General features: G+C 34.3%; 1 protein-coding gene across 1 annotated transcript; it reads right to left on the minus strand.

The window, feature by feature from the left end:
* Positions 1-6,125: 6,125 nt before the first annotated feature.
* Positions 6,126-7,710, minus strand: LOC139900506 (uncharacterized). Its single transcript, XM_071883273.1, has 3 exons — positions 7,706-7,710; positions 7,550-7,604; positions 6,126-7,475 (listed from the first exon to the last, which is right to left on the minus strand). Exons 1-3 carry the CDS (start codon positions 7,708-7,710, stop codon positions 6,126-6,128), a joined length of 1,410 nt encoding a protein of 469 aa, XP_071739374.1.
* Between the last annotated feature and the right edge of the window lie 13,313 nt (positions 7,711-21,023).

The following is a 21,023-nucleotide window of genomic DNA, read 5'->3' on the forward strand; positions in this document are numbered from 1 at the left end:
AACCATCTCCCGCCATGTCGAGCTCAGGTTAATGTGTTTTATAAAACAAAATTTGTTGTTTATTAACTGTAAGCACAGGGTTTTCCGAATTGAAAACGTAAAAAATTTAGAACAAAGTTTATCATCACATTTGTTTATTGTAAATCATTAAAATCAAACAACAGATCTACACTTCACATGTATTTATGCTTTTTTATTTGAACGTGAATCGATTTTATCTCACAGTTATGTGCATATATAATATCAGTGTTTTTCTTTGGAATTACACTCATGCAGGTGTGAGTCTGTAAATTTTTTGTGTTATACCTTTAAGTTCATACCAAATGTTCATTTATGATATTGCACCTGTATATATTATTTGCTAATTATCTGCAAATTCCCAACAGGTTACTTAGAGTTTGATTTATGTTACAACAATATGTATTGTGAACTTTCAAACTACAATACCAATATAGTTTGCTTAGGTTTGAAAATGACAGCATATACATTTTTTCTAACCATTTTAAATCTAACAATTGATATGTGATGTAATTGAGTATTTTGTTCTTTGTTTGCATATTAATGAATTGAATAACAAATACAGCTGGAAACAATGATGCCTCTACTAGTCAAATACGTGCACTCGCCCTTGACCAGCTGAATAGAGCTGAAAGGTACAACATATGGAACACCGTTGATGTTACATACATCTTCTTCGACATACCAAGGGGAACTTTTTGGGTGAGTTAGATACTTTTTTTAGAGAAACAGTTAAACGTATTTGTGTATATAGCAATGACAAATAATTATGAAATGATTAACAAATAATATGTCAATGTCATTTAGGAACTACCTGAGGACTTTAACCGCATCCGAGAACTCGAGGCTGGCTGAACCTATATATGCTTAGATATGGAAGGGATATTCCATTGGTGGGACATAAAACAGGCCACATATGTAACAAAAAAAAAAAAACTTTTTGTTTCGAAAGGCTGGGAGTACTTTGTGGCTTTGAATGGGTACAAAGTGGGTGATAGGTGTATGATTGGGTTCTCACGTCGGTACAAGAGTTTTTTCATGGTCATGGATGGAAGCCACCCACTTTAACAATCTCATTAGGGTCAATAGTCTTTTGATAGTGAAGCTTTAATAACTCTAATTTGTGGAGTAGTTGTAGTCTATGTACGAATTGCACGTGAACATGTTTTAATAACTTTTAAGTTCCTCACCGGAGAACAATTTATGTTTTAGATTTACTAATGTATGTAAGAGTTCTATATTATGATATGTAAATTATGATCGTATTTAATAGTCGATGTTGATGTTCGGTAAATTACTACCGTAATCGCATACAATTATTGTTCGATGTGTAGGTTCTTTAATCTTGTTTAGTAATGGAACATTTTAGTTTACAATAAACTATTTTGTCTAATTCAAGCTTGATTATATTTGAAGTTGCGCGTCACAAGTAACAACCTTAAAAGAAGGTTCACTTGTCATGGTAAATTGTATGTATTTGGCTTTTTCAATTTAGTAAGTGTACAAGATTTTCTAATGAAATGTATGTTTTAAATGAGTCTATTGTTCCATCATTGGTAAATGCTTAAAATTGCATTGAGTTGCAGATTTGTAATCTAAAGTAATGCAAGAAGTAAATATTACTAAACTGCATGCATCATTGGAAAACATTACCGTATCCAAAAGATTACAACAAACACATTTAAATACATGGTACAAGTGCAACAAAAAATATGTAACCTAATAACACCCAGATTGTACAACACTTATACACCAAAAGTAACTACAAATGTTTAAATCAACAAACTAAAGATGAAAGTTTTGTTGCTCCAGATTGTACGTGAGTTCATAATATTGACCAGGAATCAGGCCATTGATTGACTGGTACTCTGAAAAACCGTAAGTAACTGCCAGATTTGGTTTCTTTTTCCCTGTCTCCTGCTTCAACCGCCACTGGAATTCATCACCATCATGATTAAAGCAACTCACATAACACCCACTCCTCAGTCCTGGAAGTCCAATAAACTCCTTTGGAAGACGCTAATGAAAAAGAAAATACATATTTAGCCAACGGTTTAACCAAATTGTTATTCTATAATGATGAAGAATAAAACGTTGATATGTAAAAAGATAAGACAAGTAGTGTACCACCATTTATCAGTTGATGAATGTTAAACTTTAAAAAGATAAGAAGCGTACCAACAAGTTACCAGACAGTATTTTGATAATCACAACACATTCAGGATGTTGATGTTGTTGAGGCATTGGTTCATCTTCTGAGGTATCACTTTCGATATCACTGTCTGAACTGTCATCAATGTAAATGATTTCAGGAATGGATTGGGAAGTTGATCCGCTTTCCCAATTAGTAGAAACATCATCGTCCATCAGCTAAAAAGTCAATAAATAACCCTTTTCTACACCACGGTGGTCATAAATCACCAGCTCAAGATTTTCCGAATCAGTTGCATAAAAGACCATACAATCACCAGATGCCACTTTAAGGTCTGTAAGTAACTCAGACCATCCTTCCCATAAGACAACTTCGTCTTCAACTAAGATTACCACCACCCTTTTGTTGTACCATCTGTGAAAGTGAACAATCATTTGTTGTTTGGGTCCAGAGTTTCCAAAAGTAGTTGTTAACCATTCCTTTGGCAGTATCTACATCCAATCAAAAATAATGCTATTTTGTTAAAGAAATATAAAACTAATTTGTTAAGATAATAATCATGTACACATACTAAATGTGTGTTACATATGCGAGAGCGAAAAATGACCATACCAATCCTGGTTTATTTGGATTGTTGACGAATTTCATGAATGAAGGAAAACGTCTGTATGGAGCATTTTCATACACTTTTGCCTGAATTCGAGTCAATACACTAAAAGATGTGAATGGATCATAAAAATTATTTTGAAACAGGTCAGTTGAGTAAATAGCCAACTCGTAGTTTCTTTTGTCGATTCCAGTCATTAGTAGGATATCACCTTCTCCAATATCAAGATCATTCATGATCTTTAACCAGCCATCGCCAAGTATCATACGGCTACAATCATTCATCAAAAATGTAACTTCAGATTTATATCCTAGCAGGGTGTGGATGATAACAGAATGTCTTGGAACCATGGTATCATAATGGTCAACATACCATTCATGTGGCAAAGCCTATAACAAAACATAATAACCTGATATGTCTTACAATGGTTTTGCTTTATAAAATATATAATTTTAAGGTTAAAACAGCAATGAAACAATACCAATTCAAGCTTATCTACTAATCATATTATGTGGATGAACGATGGTGGACGATTGTATGTAGCCATAAATGACAACGTCAGAGATTATTTCTGCTTCTGTAAAATCAACATATATGTACATATCAGTTATGTAGGTAACAATAATAATTATGGTCAAATTAACACAACTAGATTTAGGTATAATAGTCTGATATTTAGGGCATTTCGTCTCTAACACAAAATATATTACACTCTTTCTGCAGCATCTATTAACCACTTTTAAACCCTAATGTGTCCATTTTCTGAATAATCTAAGACAAAATGTGCATGTATATAACCTAATTTTCGATTATTGTTTCCTAATGATACAACTCGATTCAAGTATAATAGTATGATTTTATGGTCCTTACGTCTATAAAAAGAATATTCGAGTAAAGAACAATTAGATAACTAAAAAAACCATCTGTACCTGTATTTGAGACGATCCTTCAGCCGTGAGGACGAAATCGATTTCGTTCGTAAAATAATCGCCGTTCTATGATGATGGAGTAGGGTGTTTCCGGTGGTTTGATAATGAAGTGGGATGGTTTAGGGTATACGAAGAAGTTGGATGGTTTTGTGATCGCGGTTTGTTCCCGGTATTAATATTGAAAAATGTGCATATATATGTTTATATATATATATATATATATATATATATATATATATATATATATATATATATATATATATATATATGTGTGTGTGTGTGTGTGTGTGTGTGTGTGTGTGTGTGTGTGTGTGTGTGTTTTAGAATTATTTGTATTTGTATTTGTATTGTATAGATTGGTATTAATAATTTAAAAGGTAATAACATAAAGTAAATTTTTCATGGTAAAAACAATTAACAAAAAAAATTAAAAAAAGACATAAAAGACATGTTGCATAAGTCATTAAAAATATACTCATGTGTGTACCAAAAAAAAAGGTAATCAATCATATGTTTTAACAATTTTTATGTGTCTGCAACCTCGTCTCCTTCCTCATGGTCTTCTCTAAAGTAGATTGTATTATTTCCAACAACAACTTCATTCAAAGGTTGAACACTGACTGAAAATGGCGGTAACTCATCAAATTGGTCGTACTCATCCTCATCAACAATGTTCTCGACACCAACAATCCGTCGTTTTCCATACTGAACCACATGCCATCTAGGATCCTTTGGGTCTTCGATAAATAATACTTAAGTAACTAGTTTTGCTAGAATGAATGGTTCTTCTTTATATCCATTGGTGGAAAGATTAACAGTTGTAAAACCATCTTCATCAACTTGAACATCGCGATCATTATCAACCCACTTACACTTGAACAAGGGTATATTGTACGAATCACCATAATCTAATTTCCGTATTTCTTGAATGACACCATAATAAGATTTTTTAGCGATCCTTGATATTTCTTCACGATTGACCATGGTGAATTCCGTCGACGAGGCTCTCACCATGACACCGCTATTTTGCATTTTACTCTTCTTATCTTGAGCTTTAGTGTAAAAGGTATACCTATTTATGTCATATCATTGATATTGGAACACATGTTTAGGGGCGAATCCCAAAGCATCGACCGTTTTATCAATATTTAGAAGTGTCCTCCTAACTTTGTCTTTTAACCATTCTGAAAAAGTTTTTTTATGTTGATTTGCCAACCATTTTGCACTCTTTTTAGGGTTTTGTTGTCTCAAGAACAACATGTGTTCTTGTATGAACGGATCAATAGATGTAGTGTGTTGTAAGACATTAAAATGTGCCTCTTGATAATTGGCAACATTTGAATAGCCCGTCTTGCGCCCAAGTGTCCCTTGACCTGATAGTCCTCCTTCATGACGACTTTGTGGAATCCCAACACTTTTAAACCCATCCATATAGTTTGTGCAGAATTCGATCACCTCTTCGGATGCATATCCTTCAACGATACTGCCTTCTGGTCGATTAAGGTTCCTTACGTAACCTTTCAAGATACCCATATATCTTTCAAATGGATACATATACCGTAAGAAAACTGGACCACATGCCTTTATTTCTCCTACAATATGAGATACCAAATGAACCATGACATCAAAGAAATAAGGTGGAAAGTACATCTCGATTTCGTAAAGAGTAAGTATGATATCTCTTTGATATTCATCCAGCACATTAGGATCAATCACCTTTGAATGAATCATGTTGAAAAATAAGCATAGTTTTGTTATTGTGTGTCGAATACGGTTGGGTAGAATTCCACGAATTGCGATAGGAATCATCTGGGTCATTAGTACATGACAATCATGTGACTTCATACCAAGTAACTTCAAATCTTTCATCGAAACTAACTTCCTAATGTTAGCAGATCCTGATGGAACCTTAATACCATGTAAACATTGACAAAATTTAGTTTTCTCGACCTTCGATATAGTATAACAGGCCGGAGGAAGAAACTTGGTGGACCTTCCATCAATATCTTTAGGTTGTAGCTCTGGTCTGATATTCATTAATTACATGTCCCTTCTAACGTTAATTCCATCTTTTGTTTTTTCCAGGAATGTTCAACAGTAACCCTATCAAACTTTCACAAATATTTTTCTCAATATGCATCACATCAAGACAATGTCGGACTCGTAAATGCTTCCAGTAGGGTAATTTCCAAAAAATAGACTCTTTCTTCCAAATACCTTTGGGAGGACCAAAACCTTTCTTTCCCAACACAACATTTATATTAGCAACTTTGGAGAGTGTAGTTTCTCCATCCAATGGTGGTGGTAGTTTTCTATCCTCTATAGTACCATCAAATAAATCCAACTTTTTACGATACGGGTAATTCTCAGCAAGCTCTCTCCGATGCCCCATAAATGCCGGTTTTTTACAATTTGTGAGCTATATCGAGTGAGTATTTTCCTCATAAATAGGACATGCATTTTTCCCCTTCGTACTATATCCAGACAAATTACCATAAGCAGGAAAATCATTAATAGTGCAAAAAAGCATTGCCCGTAGTTGGAAGTATTCTTTCTTGTATGCATCATAAACGTGTATGCTGGTATTCCATAATTCCATCATTTCATCAACTAATGGTTGCAAATAAACATCAATGTCGTTTCCAGGTTGCTTTGGGCCTTGAATCAAAAGAGACATCATTATGTATTTTCTTTTCATACATAGCCAAGGCGGTAGGTTATAAATGCATAGAAGAACAGGCCACGTGCTGTGACGGCTACTCAAATTTCCGAAAGGATTAATTCCATCTGAACTGAGTCCGAACCTTATATTACGTATCTCATCCCCAAATTCTTCAAAATCTTTATCAAAATTCTTCCATTGAAGTGAATCGGCCACGTGTCGCATTTTTCCATCATTTTTATGATCTTCAGTATGCCAACGTAATAATTTTGCATCTTTCTCATTAACAAATAATCTCTTTAATCTTGGTATGATAGGCAAGTACCACAATAATTTCGCAGGAGGTCCATTTTCTGAGACATCACTATCAACATTATCAGTTGGTTTTCCATGTTTATACCTAGATGTACCACATACCTTACATTGATGAAGGTCTTTGTCTTCATTCCTGTATAACATACAATCATTTGGACAAGCATGTATTCTCTGTATTTCCAATCCCATTGGGCACATTAATTTCTTTGCTTGGTATGTTGAAATCGGCAACTCATTACCTTCTGGTAGCATTTTTTTCAACAACTGTAACAGGCTAGTGAAACTTGTGTCGCTCCAACCATTGTTTGATTTTAAGTTAACCAGTTGTATCACGGCGAAAACTTTTGTAAAATTCATACAACCAGTATATAAAGGTTTTTCAGCGTCAACAAATAGTTGTTGTAATCTGTCATGATACTTATCAGCAACATTATCCTCCATATCAAAATCGTCAAACATGTCATCAAAATTAACATTATTGTCACTATTGTATGAATCTTCTTCACTATCGGTATCGTTATCCGAAACAGACGGGTTAAGGTCAGCTAATGACTCACCATGAAAAGACCAACATGTGTACCCTCTCATAAATCCATGTGCAATTAGATGACTTTTGATATCCGTTGAATCAGCATACCATCGTGCATTTTTGCATTTCTTACAAGGACAATTAATTGTGATGTTTCCTTTTTCTAGTTGATCAGTCTCGGCAACTGTAATAAATTCATCAACACTATCCATAAACTCAGAGGTAACGCGACCTATCTCGTACATCCAAGTATTCTGATCCATCTACAAACAAAATTGAAAAAGTTAATACATTATTAATAATTAAGAATGTAAAAAGTTGGAAAAGGGACTAGAACCCACGACCTCCTCTCTACCAAGCAACATCCTAACCATCTAAGCAATTGTGTTAACCTGACAAATTTACATTTATTTTCTATAAAAATATTGGTATACTGTAAAAAAAAACCCCAAATCAAAATCAATTGAGTTTTTATCGATCATAATCCCATTACCTCATTATCATTTCTCTTTTGTTATCTGTCTGTGTTCTAAAAAAAACCGCCAAGTAACCCAAATCACTTGAATCTGTAAACCCTAATTGTTCGATACCCTATTCGATTTCTGTTCTATTTTAGATTCGGTCTCTGCACAATTCTACTTTGCTACCATGGCTTACACGAAGCAACGTATTACAAGAGAAAAAGAGTGTATTTCAAAGGTTAATTCATACCAGTAATTATAATTAATAATTAATTTTGTATATTTGATAATCTAAATTTATTACTTTTTTTTGTTCAGAAAAAAACATGAATATTATTGTCGCTCAATTAGTTTTTGAAATGGGTTTGGTTATGAGTTCGGTCAATTTCCTTGTTATTGCATATTGTGTATGTGTGATATGTTTGCTGTGTTATTCATAACACAATAATAAGACTGCATGTGTTTGAAATGATATTAAGGTGTATAAGCCTGTGTTTGTTGTACTATTATCTTAATTTGTATATGCATGTGCTTAGATGTGTATCTTTTCTATTGCATTTGATGTGTATCTTTTCTATTGCATTTTGTGTACAGATGCAACAAAAAAATAAAAAAAGAAGTGTAAATAAACTGAAAAAGAAGTCAGCGGTTGTTCAGTTGAAGATTGAATTTGACGAATTTGGCCAAGCTATTGGAAAAACCCAAGCTATTTTTTCAAGCAACATTGACGTCTTAACTAGGAGCACTTGTGATTTCCTTGTAAAGGATTGGAAGCATGTGTCTCCTGATCAGAAACAAACTTTATGGAGCAAAATAAATGTATTAAAATCTAAGATTTTGTTTAATTACTTTTTATTTATATATGTTACAACATTCAACACTTACATTAGATTATGTTATACAGGAACTTCATAATATTGAAGACGATTTTGCACGAAAAATAACACTGCAAAAATGCAACACAGCGTTTACGAGATTCAAGCGCAAGTTAAGAACATATATGGATGAAGGCAAGCTTCCTTATATGGAAGTAAAAGATTACAATTTCATAACTCCAGAAAAATGGGAAAATTTTCGTGAAATCGAAGATACGCTTGCTAGACGAGTAAGTGCTATTCAACCTGATTTGTATCAGGTTTGGAGGTACATTGTGATATTGTAACGCTTTGAAAAAGGCATTTAATCGCATTAAAACTGTGTAGGAACTAAGAGAAAAAGGTAGGAAAAGTGCTTTTAAAAAAGAAAAAGAAAAGTATGCTCGAGTTGGTCGTTCGGGATATCTTAGGAAAAAAGCACAATGGGATACAGAAGCAAATGATCCTCATAAACGTACACCATACCACAATATCAAAGATCCTGCAGCGAGGTATTACGTGCTGGGCAGCATGAAGCCGGATGACAAAGGGAAGACGGCAGTAGAAACATTTGCGCCGCTTATAGAGAAAATTGTAATATATTTATATTTGAATTTTTAGACTAACCAACTCATAATTTTTCTATAATTGATTACTTATGTTTTTTTTTTTCAGGTTAGGACAGATAAATAAGGCGGGGATGCCTTGTTAACTCATGTGGGAAAGGAACACGGTGGTCGAAAAAGGGGTATAAGTAGCACAATAGGATACATCAAAATCACAAAGAAACAGAAATCAGACGATAAAGGAACGAGGGTAACTGATTTAACTGATGTTATGTTTCTTACAATATTTAAATGCTTACTTACTACATTTTATATTTCATGTTTGCTAATCAGAAGTCTCAAGAAAACCAAAAGCATGATGATGAAGAGAATGTTGTTGATGAAGATAATGATGATGAAGAAGAGAATGATGATGAAGAAGAAGATGTAGATGATGAAGAGAAAGAAGATGATGAAGAGGATGTTGATGAGAATTATGATCATGAAGATGATGTAGATGATGAAGAGAAGTCTGATGATGAAGATGATGGTGATAATGAAGTGGAAGGTGCTAATGAGAAGTCTCAGGAAAAGGAAAAGCTTGATGATGAAGAGGATGAAGAGAATGATGATGATGATGAAGAAGATGTTGATGATGAAGAGAATGATGAAGATGAAAAGGATGTTGATGAGAAGGCTGATAATGAAGATGAAGGTGATAATGAAGAGGAAGGTGCTGATGAATGGGCTCAGGAAAAGGAAAAGAGTGATGATGGTGAGGATGTTGATGATGAAGATAATGATGATAATGATGATAATGATGAAGAAGATGTTGATGATGAAGAGAATGATGAAGATGAAAAAGATGTTGATGAGAGGGCTGATGATGAAGATGAAGTGGAAGGTGCTGATGAATGGGAAGTTGATAATTTAGTAGAAGGTGCTGATGAAGGGGAAGGTGAAAATGAAAAGGATGTTGATGATGATGAGGATGTTGATGATGGAAAGGATGTTCAACATCAGAAATTCACCAAAAAAATAGTGAAACAATCGAAACACATAAAGGTAACTGATTTAACTAAATGTTGTTTTTTTCTAGACTTTTAAATTACTTACCACATTTAGTTATTCATGTTTGTTAATGAACAGGATGTTGAAAAAGAAAAGCCTGATCAAAATTTAAATGTTCATGACAACATCAATGAAAAAGAAGATGCAGTGATTGAAGAAGATGCAGAGTTTGTTTCATATGATGATGTCCAGATGGTGATGAACGAAGACGAAGAAGAAAATGTGGATAAAGGAGAAGATTTTGTGGTTCGAGAAATAAAAGATGGAGTGTTTAAAAAGGTTAATGAAGTAGAAAAAGTTGCAGAGTTTTATGACGATGTTGATGAAGAAATGTTGATGGAAGAAGTTAATACAGAGCAAGATCCACTAATTAGACATATTGATGCAGAGCTAACAAATTTCAGAATAAAACCCAGTCCTCCACCAAGAAGAAGGAAGTCTGAAAGAATCTTATTAAAGAAGGTTTCAAAAAATGTTTTCATCAAAGATGGCACAGGTATGGGTGAGAACAATCCAATAAAATTGTAATTTGTGATGAATATTATTGATGCTACTATAACTATGTTTGTTAATGTATATTTGTGATTCTACTTTATATTGGAGCTAATGAATATTTGTGTTGCTCCTTTTGTATGAAGTTTTGATATGCTAATATAACTGTCTTTGTTTATGGTAATTTGCCAATGCAACTGTACTTAGGGTTATAATTAGGGTAATGATTGTACTTTGGGTTATGATTGCCACTGAAGGTGGTTATAAAGTCAACATTGCTTATCATATTGGTTATTGGGTCTGATTTGACATGTATACTACCTCATGGGTGTTTTTCTATATTGGAGTGAACGTTGAGTTGTTATTACTTCACCAAACATAGGTTGGTTTCTGAATTAGGCATATATAAATTAGAATAGGTTTATATGTTTGGTTTTCTTTTGGTTGTCATAGTGTGCAGCAGGTAAATAATCAGGTTATCCAGGTTTTGTTATCCAGGTTTTGAGTTGTTATTACTTCACCAAACATAGCGTTGAGTTGTTATCCAGGTTTTGTTTAAGCTGACCCGGTTGGTTCTGCTACTACTATCAGGTTGTGTTTGCCTATTGTTACTATATAGTATAACTTTCTTTCATTGCATAATAAGGGTTAAATGTTATAGGTTATATATAGTATGTTTATATGATGTTAATAAAGTTTATATGTTGTTAATATAGTGTTATATGATGTTTAGAATCGTGTTGTGTAATCTGGCGTGTTAAAACAGTTAGATGGTTGTGTGTCGTTTGTTTGTCCAGTTCTGCTCCAGGTCTGCACTACATGTCTACAATCGTGTTGGGTAATTGTAGTGACCCGAACTTTTCCATGTTTATATATATATATATATATATATATATATATATATATATATATATATATATATATATATATATATTAATTGAGATTGATATTTACATGACTAAATGTTTCCAACGTGTTAAGCAATCAAACTTGTTAATACTTGATTAAATGAAATAAGTTTCATATAGACAATTGATCACCCAAGTTGACCGGCGATTCACGAACGTTACAAAATTGTAAAAACTACATGTTGTGGTATATATAGACATATATATATATATGGTTGACATAAGATTATGATGAGTAAGTATCTCACTAAATATATTAACAATGTGTGATATACATATGAAATGAGATTACTAAGTTAAGAAACTCGAAATGATATATATAACGATTATCGTAATGATAACATCTACTAAATACATATGTATCATATTAAGATATTGATACACTATATTTAACATGATAAAATAATATTTAAATATATCATTAAGTGTGTTAACAATGAACTACATATGTAAAAACAAGACTACTAACTCAAGAATTACGAAACGAGACTTATATGTAACGATTATCGTTGTAACGATATTTTAATGTATATATCATATTAAGAGATATTCATACATCATAATATCATGATAATATAATAATTTAACATCTCATTTGATATAATAAACATTGGGTTAACAACATTAATTGAGATCGTTAACTTAAAGGTTTCAAAACAACACTTACATGTAACGACTAACAAAGACTTAACGACTCCATTAGAATGTATATACATGTTGTGTTTTAATATGTATTCATACACTTTTGAAAGACTTCAAGACACTTATCAAAATACTTCTACTTAACAAAAATTCTTACAATTACATCCTCGTTCAGTTTCATCAACAATTCTACTCGTATGCACCCGTATTCGTACTCGTACAATACACAGCTTTTAGATGTATGTACTATTGGTATATACACTCCAATGATCAGCTCTTAGCAGCCCATATGAGTCACCTAACACATGTGGGAACCATCATTTGGCAACTAGCATGAAATATCTCATAAAATTTCAAAAATATGAGTAATCATTCATGACTTATTTACATGAAAACAAAATTACATATCCTTTATATCTAATCCATATACCAACGACCAAAAACACCTACAAACACTTGCATTCTTCAATTTTCTTCATCTAATTGATCTCTCTCAAGTTCCATCTTCAAGTTCTAAGTGTTCTTCATAAATTCCATAAGTATAGTTTCATAAAAATCAAGAATACTTCCAAGTTTGCAAGTCTACTTCCAAGCTTTCTAATCCATTCCAAGTAATCATCTAAGATCAAGAAACCTTTGTTATTTACAGTAGGTTATCTTTCTAATTCAAGGTAATATTCATATTCAAACTTTGATTCAATTTCTACAACTATAACAATCTTATTTCGAGTGAAAATCCTACTTGAACTGTTTTCGTGTCATGATTCTGTTTCAAGAACTTTCATGCCATCCAAGGATCCTTTGAAGCTAGATCCATTTTTCACATTTCCAGTAGTTTTATCCAGAAAACTTGAGGTAGTAATGATGTTCATAACATCATTCGATTCATACATATAAAGCTATCTTATTCGAAGGTTTAAACTTGTAATCACTAGAACATAGTTTAGTTAATTCTAAACTTGTTCGCAAAAAAAAGTTAATCCTTCTAACTTGAATTTTAAAATGAATTAAACACATGTTCTATATCTATATGATATGCTAACTTAATGATTTAAAACCTGGAAACACGATGAACACCATAAAATCGGATATACGCCGTCGTAGTGAAACCGGGGGCTGTTTTGGTTTGGATAATTAAAAACTATTATAAACTTTGATTTAAAAGTTGTTCTTCTGGGAAAAAGATTTTTCATATGAACATGAAACTATATCCAAAAATCAAGGTTAAACTCAAAGTGAAAGTATGTTTTCTAAAATGGTCATCTAGACGTCGTTCTTTCGACTGAAATGGCTACCTTTACAAAAATGACTAGTAACTTATATTTCCGACTATAAACCTATACTTTTTCTGTGTAGATTCATAAAATAGAGTTCAATATAATACCATAGCAATTTGATTCACTCAAAACGGATTTAAAATGAAGAAGTTATGGGTAAAACAAGATTGGATATTTTTGATCTTTTTAGCTACGGGAAATGTTTAACAAATCTATACAAATCATATCCTAGCTAACTTATATTGTTTTATACATGTATTCTAATATATTATGTAATCTTGGGATACCATAGACACGTATGCAAATGTTTTGACATATCATATCGACCCATGTATATATATTATTTGGAACACCCATAGACACTCTATATGCAGTAATGTTGGAGTTAGCTATACAGGGTTGAGGTTGATTCCAAAAATATATATACTTTGAGTTGTGATCTAGCCTGAGACGTGTATACACTGGGTCGTGGATTGATTCAAGATAATATATATATCGATTTATTTCTGTACATCTAACTGTGGACAATTAGTTGTAGGTTACTAACAAGGACAGCTGACTTAATACTCTCAAATCTTTAAAACAAAATAAAAATGGTTATAATTATATTTTGATCATACTTTGATATATATGTACATATTTGTATAGGTTCGTGAATCGATCCGTGGCCAAGTCTTATTTTCGAGGAAGGAAATATCTGTGAAAGTGAGTTATAGTCCCACTTTTAAAATCTAATATTTTTGGGATGAGAATACATGCATGTTTTATAAATAATTTACAAAATAGACACAAGTATATGAAACTACATTCTATGGTTGAATTATCGAAATCGAATATGCCCCTTTTTATTAAGTCTGGTAATCTAAGAATTAGGGAACAGACACCCTAATTGACGCGAATCCTAAAGATAGATCTATTGGGCCTAACAAACCCCATCCAAAGAACCGGATGCTTTAGTACTTCGAAATTTATATCATATTCGAAGGGTGTCCCGGAATGATGGAGATATTCTTATATATGCATCTTGTTAATGTCGGTTACCAGGTGTTCACCATATGAATGATTTTTATCTCTATGTATGGGATGTGTATTGAAATATGAAATCTTGTGGTCTATTGTTACGATTTGATATATATAGGTTAAACCTATAACTCACCAACATTTTTTGTTGACGTTTAAAGCATGTTTATTCTCAGGTGAATATTAAGAGCTTCCGCTATTGCATACTAAAATAAGGACAAGATTTGGAGTCCATGTTTGTATGATATTGTGTAAAAACTATATTCAAGAATATATGTCGATGTAATATATTTCTATTGTAAACCATTATGTAATGGTCGTGTATAAACAGTATATTTTAGATTATCATTATTTTATAACCTACGTAATATTTTTAAAACCTTTATTGATAAAATAAAGGTTATGGTTGTTTTAAAAATGAATGCAGTCTTTGAAAAACGTCTCATATAGAGGTCAAAACCTCGCAACGAAATCAATTAATATGGAACGTTTATAATCAATATGAACGGGACATTTCAGTTGGTATCAGAGCGTTGGTCTTAGAGAACCAGAAAATTTGCATTAGTGTGTCTTATCGAGTTTGTTAGGATGCATTAGTGAGTCTGGACTTCGACCGTGTTTTCTTTAAAAATGATTGCTTAACATTTTTGTTGGAAACTATACATTATTAATATGTAAATATTATGTGATATATTAATCTCTTAACATGTTTGATATTGTGTGATAGATGTCTACCTCTAGCACAAATCCCATTGACTCACCTAATAATAATGAAGAGTCGAATATATATTGGCAAGATTCACAAGTTCTCGAAGAATCGGAAGAAGAGGAAACGGAACCGGAAGAAGAGGAACCGGAAGAAGAGGAACCAGAAGAAGAGGAACCGGAAGAAGAAGAGGTTCTGGAGGGGGGAATAGTAGGAACCAGAGAAAACCGGTCAAATAAAAGAAAATCCTCAACCAATGGACCAAAGTTAATAATGGTCAATGGTGTTTCCGCTAAGGAAGCAAAATATTGGAAAAATTACCAATTTTTCGATGAATCGGATCCTGATGAGGATTCCGATGATGTTATAGAAATTACCCCGACCCAATTTAATGAGGCAAAAGAAAATAATAAGGGAAAAAGCATCAAAATAGAGAAATATGATTCCGACCCCGATGAACTTTATATGTACCGTCAACACCCGTATTTTCAATATCGTGACAATAACCCGGGAACCTCTAAACCACCCGGTTTTTCTAAACCAATGTGGAAAACGACGACTCGTATTAGAGGAACATCATATATCCCTAGAAGATTAGGAAAAAGAACCAAGTCCGAAGAAGAAGAAACCAGTGATTCTGATTAGAGGGGTGTGAGCATGTTGTGTAATAAATGTATTGTAGTGTGCTTGTACTTTTATGTTCTATGTAAAAATTGCTTGTATTGTTTGTTATTATGAATCTAATTCTTGTCTATTTTACAGTATAAAAACAAAATGGACGTTAAGGGTAGACAACCGAATATTTTAGAAGACCTACCAGAGGATATGATTGAGGAAATCTTGTCTAGAGTCGGTCAGAATTCATCAGCACATTTAGTTATGGCGAAATTAACTTGTCAAACATTTGAAAGACTTTCTAGAAATGCCTTAGTTTATAAAAGGCTTTCCTTTGATAGGTGGGGTATATCACATTGGGGAGACTTTAAGTTACGCCGTGTTTTCTTTAAAGCGTTAAATGCAGGGAACCCAAACGCAATTTTACGCTACGGGTTAAGAACCTATTTTGACTCAACATATCCCAACATAGGATTTCGTGAATTAGAAAGAGCTTCTAACATGCAACATAAAGAAGCATGTTATGCTTACGGGTTAGTGATGTTCGCTTCTTACCAAAGTGAGAAAAAGAACATCGAATTGCAGCTTTTAAATAAAACTTTCCCACAAGTGACGGATTCAGTAGTTGGGGTAAGAAACAAGGTTTTTAGATTATTACGGGGCTGTTGGACATTACGAAACCCTCGTCCTTTTGACGACATTACAACATGCTGCCTAGCTAATGGTCATAACGGTTATTTTCCACAAGACCAAGGATGGGAAGTCATCTTAGTAAAACCAGAATGCATGACTTGTTTCTGGACTTATGAATTACGTGTCTTTATTTCCTTTGCGGAACAACTTGCGTATTAACTAGATTTATCTTCAAAACTGTCGTGTATCATAGTGTACTATATTTCATGTTATATGTAATATAGCGAAGTTGTAAGTTTGAAGAATATTTGTATGTGATATATTATTATAATCAGTTTTTTATATGGAATTGTAGTAGTTGAATTGTATATTAGCTACTAAGTATGAACTTAACGGGTAGGTAGTACCCGAATTTAAACTTATAAAATGCTAATATGAAGAAAAAGCTTTTATAAATGAGTTCATATTATGCTACGAGATAATATTGACTACTCTTAATATTCTGTATGATTAAATTGTTTCATTTGACTATTTTGAAGGAAATGGCACCGACTACTCGACACACCTTGAATATGAGCGAAGAGGAATTTCGTGCCTTTCTTGTTTCAAACATAGCCGCAGTACAGGCCGCGCTACATACCAACAATAACTCTGAATCTAGCAATACAGCTAACGGTGCAAGAAATCGTGTAGGATGCTCCTACAAGGAATTCACTGCCTGCAAACCTTCAGAATTTGATGGGACCGAAGGACCAATCGGATTGAAACGGTGGACCGAGAAAGTTGAATCGGTGTTTGCCATAAGTAAGTGTGCTGAAGGAGACAAAGTGAAGTACACTACGCATACCTTCACAGGTATTGCGTTAACATGGTGGAATACCTATCTAGAGCAAGTGGGACAAGATGCTTCTTACGCGCTACCGTGGTCAGCATTCAAGCATTTGATGAACGAGAAGTACCGTCCCAGAACCGAGGTCAATAAGCTCAAGTCAGAACTTAGAGGGTTACGAACACAGGGATTCGATATTACTTCGTACGAAAGATGATTCACAGAATTGTGCCTGTTGTGTCCGAGCGCGTTCGAAGATGAGGAAGAGAAGATCGACGCGTTTGTGAAAGGGTTACTGGAGAGAATCCAAGAAGATATAAGTTCACACGAGCCTGCCTCCATACAAAAGGCATGTAGAATGGCTCACAAACTAGTGAACCAGATTGAGGGAAGAATTAAAGAACAGGCGGCCGAAGAGGCCAACGTGAAGTGAGTCAAAATAAAGTGGGAGGAAAACGGTGATAAGAGTCACCAAAACAACAACAACTATCCCAATAATCGCAACATCAATCGCAACTACAACAAACGGCACAATAACAACAACAACAACAACAACAACAACAACAACAACAACAACAACAACAACAACAACAACAACAACAACAACAACAACAACAACAACAACAACAACAACAACAACAACAACAACTATAACAACTACAACAATCATCCCAACAACAATAACAACCGCAACAACAACAACAATCAGAAGCAGCTATGCCAAAGGTTTGAAAAGTATCACTCGGGGTTCTGCACCAAATTTTGCAACAAGTGTAAAAGAAATGGTCATAGCACGGCGAAGTGTGAGGTCTACGGACCAGGGGTTAACAGAACGAAAGGAACAAATGGTGTTGGAACGAGTAATGGCGGAGCAAGTAGTGTCGGAGCAAGTTATGCCAATGTAGTTTGTTATAAATGTGGAAAACTGGGCCACATTATTAGAAATTGCCCGAACCAGGAGAACAAGAATGGACAAGGCCGCGGAAGAGTTTTCAATATTAATGCGGCAGAGGCACAGGAGGACCCGGAGCTTGTTACGGGGACGTTTCTTATTGACAATAAATCGGCTTACATTTTTTTTGATTCGGGTATAGATAGAAGCTATATGAGTAGATATTTTTGTGCTAAATTAAGTTGTCCATTGACACCGTTGGATAGTAAATTTTTACTCGAATTAGGAAACGGTAAATTAATTTCAGCAGATTATATATGCCGGAATCGAGAAATTAAACTGGGTAGCGAAATATTTAAGATTGATTTGATACCAGTAGAGTTAGGGAGTTTTGATGTAATAGTTGGCATGGACTGGCTGAAAAAGATGAAAGCAGAGATCGTATGTTACAAAAATGCAATTCGCATTGTACGAGAAGAAGGAGAACCCTTAATGGTGTACGGAGAAAAGGGCAACACGAAGCTACATCTTATTAGTAATTTGAAGGCACAAAAACTAATAAGAAAAGGTTGCTATGCTATTCTAGCACACGTCGAGAAAGTATAAACTGAAGAAAAGAGCATCAATGATGTTCCCGTCGCAAAAGAATTTCCCGATGTATTTCCGAAAGAATTACCGGGACTACCTCCACATCGATCTGTTGAATTTCAAATAGATCTTGTACCAGGAGCTGCACCAATAGCTCGTGCTCCTTACAGACTCGCACCAAGCGAGATGAAAGAACTGCAAGGCCAACTGCAAGAACTATTAGAACGTGGTTTCATTCGACCAAGCACATCACCATGGGGAGCTCCTGTTTTGTTTGTCAAGAAGAAGGATGGTACATTTAGGTTGTGTATTGACTACAGAGAGTTGAATAAACTTACCATCAAAAACCGTTATCCACTGCCGAGAATTGACGACTTATTTGATCAACTACAAGGCTCGTCGGTTTATTCGAAAATCGATTTACGTTCTGGATATCATCAAATGCGAGTAAAGGAGGATGATATTCCAAAAACTGCTTTTAGGACGCGTTATGGTCATTACGAGTTTATGGTTATGCCATTTGGATTGACTAACGCACCAGCTGTGTTCATGGACCTTATGAACCGAGTGTGTGGGCCATATCTTGACAAGTTTGTCATTGTTTTCATCGATGACATACTTATTTACTCAAAGAATGATCAAGAGCACGAAGAACATTTGAGAAAAGTGCTAGAAGTATTGAGGAAAGAAAAACTGTACGCTAAGTTTTCAAAGTGTGCATTTTGGTTGGAAGAAGTTCAATTCCTCGGTCACATAGTAAACAAAGAAGGTATCCAGGTGGATCCGGCAAAGATCGAAACCGTTGAAAAGTGGGAAACCCCAAAAACTCCGAAGCATATACGTCAATTTTTACGATTGGCTGGTTACTACAGAAGATTCATCCAAGATTTCTCCAAAATAGCAAAACCCTTGACTGCATTAACGCATAAAGGGAAGAAATTTGAATGGAAGGATGAACAAGAGAAGGCGTTTCAGTTATTGAAGAAAAAGCTAACTACGGCACCTATATTGTCATTGCCTGAAGGGAATGATGATTTTGTGATTTATTGTGACGCATCAAAGCAAGGTCTCGGTTGTGTATTAATGCAACGAACGAAGGTGATTGCTTATGCGTCTAGACAATTGAAGATTCACGAGCAAAATTATACAACTCACGATTTGGAATTGGGTGCTGTTGTTTTTGCATTAAAGACTTGGAGGCATTATTTATATGGGGTCAAAAGTATTATATATACCGACCACAAAAGTCTCCAACATATATTTAATCAGAAGCAACTGAATATGAGACAACGCAGGTGGATTGAACTGTTGAATGATTATGATTTTGAGATTCGATACCACCCGGGGAAGGCTAATGTGGTAGCCGACGCTTTGAGTAGAAAGGACAGAGAACCTATACGGGTAAAAGCTATGAATATAATTATTCGTACTAACCTTACTACTCAAATAAAGGAGGCGCAACAGGGGGTTGTAAAAGAAGGAAAGTTGAAGAATGAGATACCCAAAGGATCAGAGAAACATCTTAATATTCGGGAAGACGGAACCCGATATAGGGCTGATAGAATTTGGGTACCAAGGTTTGGAGATGTGAGAGAAATGGTACTTAAAGAAGCACATAAAACCAGATATTCAATACATCTCGGAGCGAGGAAGATGTATAAAGATCTCAAGAAACACTTTTGGCGGCCGGGTATGAAAGCCGATATTGCTAAATATGTAGGAGAATGTTTGACGTGTTCTAAGGTCAAAGCTGAACATCAAAAACCATCAGGTCTACTACAACAACCTGAAATTCCGGAATAGAAATGGGAAAACATTACCATGGATTTCATTACTAAATTTCCAAGGACTGCAAGTGGTTATGATACTATTTGGGTAATAGTTGATCGTCTCACCAAGTCAGCACACTTCCTGCCAATGAGAGAATATGACAAAATGGAGAAGTTGGCGCGATTGTATTTGAAGGAGGTTGTCTCCAGACATGGAATACCCGTCTCTTTTATCTCTGATAGGGATGGTAGATTTGTTTCAAGGTTCTGGCAGACGTTGCAACAAGCATTGGGGACTCATATAGACATGAGTACTGCCTATCATCCACAAACTGATGGGCAGAGTGAAAGGATGATACAAACGCTTGAAGACATACTACGAGCATGTGTTATTGATTTCGGAAACAGTTGGGATCGACACCTACCGTTAGCAGAATTTTCCTACAACAACAGTTATCATTCTAGTATTGAGATGGCGCCATTTGAGGCACTTTATGGTAGAAAGTGCA

This window comes from Rutidosis leptorrhynchoides, chromosome 3 (genome assembly GCF_046630445.1).
Source record: "Rutidosis leptorrhynchoides isolate AG116_Rl617_1_P2 chromosome 3, CSIRO_AGI_Rlap_v1, whole genome shotgun sequence".
In the NCBI taxonomy this organism is placed as follows: Eukaryota; Viridiplantae; Streptophyta; class Magnoliopsida; order Asterales; family Asteraceae; genus Rutidosis; species Rutidosis leptorrhynchoides.